The sequence below is a fragment of the Neophocaena asiaeorientalis genome, unplaced genomic scaffold (genome assembly GCF_003031525.2).
Source record: "Neophocaena asiaeorientalis asiaeorientalis breed wild unplaced genomic scaffold, Neophocaena_asiaeorientalis_V1.1 scaffold134, whole genome shotgun sequence".
Taxonomy (NCBI): Eukaryota; Metazoa; Chordata; class Mammalia; order Artiodactyla; family Phocoenidae; genus Neophocaena; species Neophocaena asiaeorientalis.
Genome location: NW_020185339.1, coordinates 29,183,909 through 29,186,625, shown reverse-complemented (window position 1 = coordinate 29,186,625; position 2,717 = coordinate 29,183,909). Strand labels below are relative to the sequence as shown.

The 2,717-nt window shown below is 55.0% G+C and overlaps 1 protein-coding gene across 1 annotated transcript in view; it reads right to left on the bottom strand.

Annotated features, from left to right (window-relative positions):
• Positions 1–2,717, bottom strand: part of KMT2D (lysine methyltransferase 2D) — a 40,321-nt gene that overhangs the window by 7,886 nt on the left and 29,718 nt on the right. The window contains exons 43-49 of the mRNA XM_024737063.1: positions 2,579–2,717; positions 1,890–1,965; positions 1,543–1,718; positions 1,304–1,434; positions 483–615; positions 277–404; positions 1–128 (exon numbers count right to left, since the gene is read on the bottom strand). The exon at positions 1–128 is cut by the window's left edge and continues 1,061 nt beyond it; the exon at positions 2,579–2,717 is cut by the window's right edge and continues 1 nt beyond it. Of these exons, the coding sequence (XP_024592831.1) occupies positions 1–128; positions 277–404; positions 483–615; positions 1,304–1,434; positions 1,543–1,718; positions 1,890–1,965; positions 2,579–2,717 (911 nt within the window). The remainder of the gene's footprint in view (positions 129–276; positions 405–482; positions 616–1,303; positions 1,435–1,542; positions 1,719–1,889; positions 1,966–2,578) is intronic.

Sequence of the window (2,717 nt, the reverse complement as noted above, 5' to 3'; positions counted from 1 at the left end):
GAGGGTGCCAAAGGGGAAGGGGGCGGGGAGGGTGCTTCAGGAGGCGGGGCCGAGAGCTGCCGCACGTCCAGGTTGGAGACATTGTAGGTGTAGCTGTGCTGGGTGGGTGGCTCTGGGGCAGGGCTCTCCTATATGGGAAGACACCCTGTACCATTAGTGCCAGCTCCTCGCTGAACTAGTCACCTCTCTCCTCCCACCCAGATTCCACTCGCCCAAAAGCCCTGTGCCTTCTCGGTCCTAGCCAGACACCCACCCCTTTCCCGTCAACAGACCCACCTGTTTGAGGAGGCTCAAGATGTCTAACTGGCTCTTGAGGGTATAGCCGGGCAACACAGCATCAAACTGCTTCAGCCAATCAGGGCCAGCTTCTGGGCTCTTGCCTCCCAGACCCTTTTCTTTCCCACCTGCAGGAAGGAAGGGGTCAGAGCCTCCCACCAGAATCATTCCCTGCAGGTCCCAAGGAGTTTTCCTGCCAAACTCACCAGGGCCCTCAGCTTCCCCCTTCTTAGGCTCAGTGCCTGTGCGGGCAGGGCTCTCTGGGAACAGCACCTCATAGGAGTTGGGGATCTTCATGCTCAGTAGCTCTGCCACTGCCACCATCACACCATTCAGGTTCTGCCAGGGCAGGAAAGGGGATGGGACAGCCGCGTCAGCAGAGTGTGTGGAGTGAGAACTACCACCAGCTTGGTAGGGACAAGGACACTCAGGAGGCAACTCCCCAGGTGGCCATGTGCCATCAGTCTTGCCCCTGTGCCATCCAGCTCTTCTCATACGTTTCCTTTACGGGCAGCCTCTCCCTAACCGCTGTGGGTACTAACGGGAGCTCCACAGAAAGAGACCTGTGTCTGCTGGGTTTGGGAAATGACACACACTACATCCACTACCTGGAAATTCACGATACACATTAGCAAAGTAAAGGATCTGAAGAGTCTTGTAATAAAGAAAGCTGTTTTGCTATTTTAACTGGGATTTCCAGTTTCCTTTGACCACAAAACCCTGATAACATTTTCAAAAAACCAGAATTCCACCCAGTGTGACTGGGGACATGCCGTTTTGTAGCACTCGTCGCATTATACACACTCTCCTATTTGTTGACTTCTGTCTTTACCACTGAACTGTGAGCCCCTTGAGGGCAGGGACCCCTTGTGCTACATTTTTCCTAATCCCACAGTCCAGCTCAGGCTTTCATACACTGTAGGTTCTCAATACATAGTTTTAAATGATTGTATTTATCCAGAGAAGCTCCCGGGACTGCCCACTGATCAGCATCCCCTTGGCCTCCAAGGCACCCCCAGGAACATACCTTGGCAGCAGCGGCAGAAACCGTCAGCATGACTGACACCTCGCTCCCTTTGCCCTTCTCCCAAGTTGTGGCAGGCAGCTTCCCAGGGACCTCCAGGTCCAGGGCCCCATAAGGTTTGCTGTCTGGGAAGACTGAAGGAGAAAGAGGGACCTGTGTAAGCTCCTGCTGCCTCTCTCCCCAACCTCTGACAATGCAGTCCGGCCCGGCCAGGACCGGTCCGTGCCCGGAGCAACCTCTACCTGGGATGCTGGCCCGAGGAATGATGGGGATGACGGGGGAGAGAGCCCGGTCGTCCTGCTCCCACCGGCCTGAGCCCAGCTGAGGGAAACGAGGGGCTTCCTCCCCCAGGATGCTCTCGGGGGACGAAGCTGGCACAATGCTGTCAGGAGAATCGCTGTCCTCATCACTCTCCATCCTGTGGGCCAAAAGCAGACATCCATTGCTAAGGCCCTACAGATGCCACCTCCCAAATCTAGAGATTAGTAGATGTCACAGCCCTGCTTGAAATCTGCCACTGTCCAAGGGAAGAATAAGGCGACCCGCCCGCACCCCAATTCCTCATCCCCATTTCTGGTCCCGCCCGCACCTGACATCCTCAGTCTGATTGTGAGGGGGCGTAGGCAAGGCGGCCAGCAGGTCTAGACTCTTCACCTCTGAAGCATCTGAGGGGTAGGTGGGAGAAGAAAAGTCAGGCTGAGGGTGGCCAGGGCCCATGGCGCTTTCTCCCACGTTTCAGGCCTAACTAGCACAAGACCTAGCTTAGCTATCATGACCACTGTCTACCCATCCACCCACCTACCAGTTTAGGGCAGACGACCTATATTTACTGAGCCTTTCTAAAGAGGTACTCTGTAAGTACCTTCTTTGTTTATAGTCTTTTAGCGACTCCATTAGGTGAGCACTATTTTTATTCCACAGCGAGAAAACTGAGGCTCACACAAGTCAATCAATTTGGCTGCAGTAACACAGCTAAATCAATGCAGGAGCCAGGATTCAAACCCAGATCTGACTGTAGTTCGTACCCGCTGGGTAAGGAAGCTGGGCTATTCCCTGTAAGTGAAAGCCTCATAAATACGCTCCCTGTCCTGTTGCCTTTGCTCTAGACTCCAGAAACCAACCACTGCCTCCAACAAATCAGTCCTGAAGAGGCCCTTCTGATCTCAAGGACCCTGCAGCGTATGCACACAGAGCCCGCTCCTATCTTAAACTGTACCACACGACCCCAGCCACCCAGACCTAGCAGAGAAGGAGAAGCTCACTCCGTTCCTGACTTACCCCTCAGCGTCCCTTCAGCATCCCGGGCAGAGGTGGCGTCCTTGGGGTGCTCCCCCAGCTCTTCAGATGGAGTGACGCCATTCACCATCTTCTGCTGCACCGATGGGGGTGGGGTGGGGGGCAGCGACGAGGGTGGTGT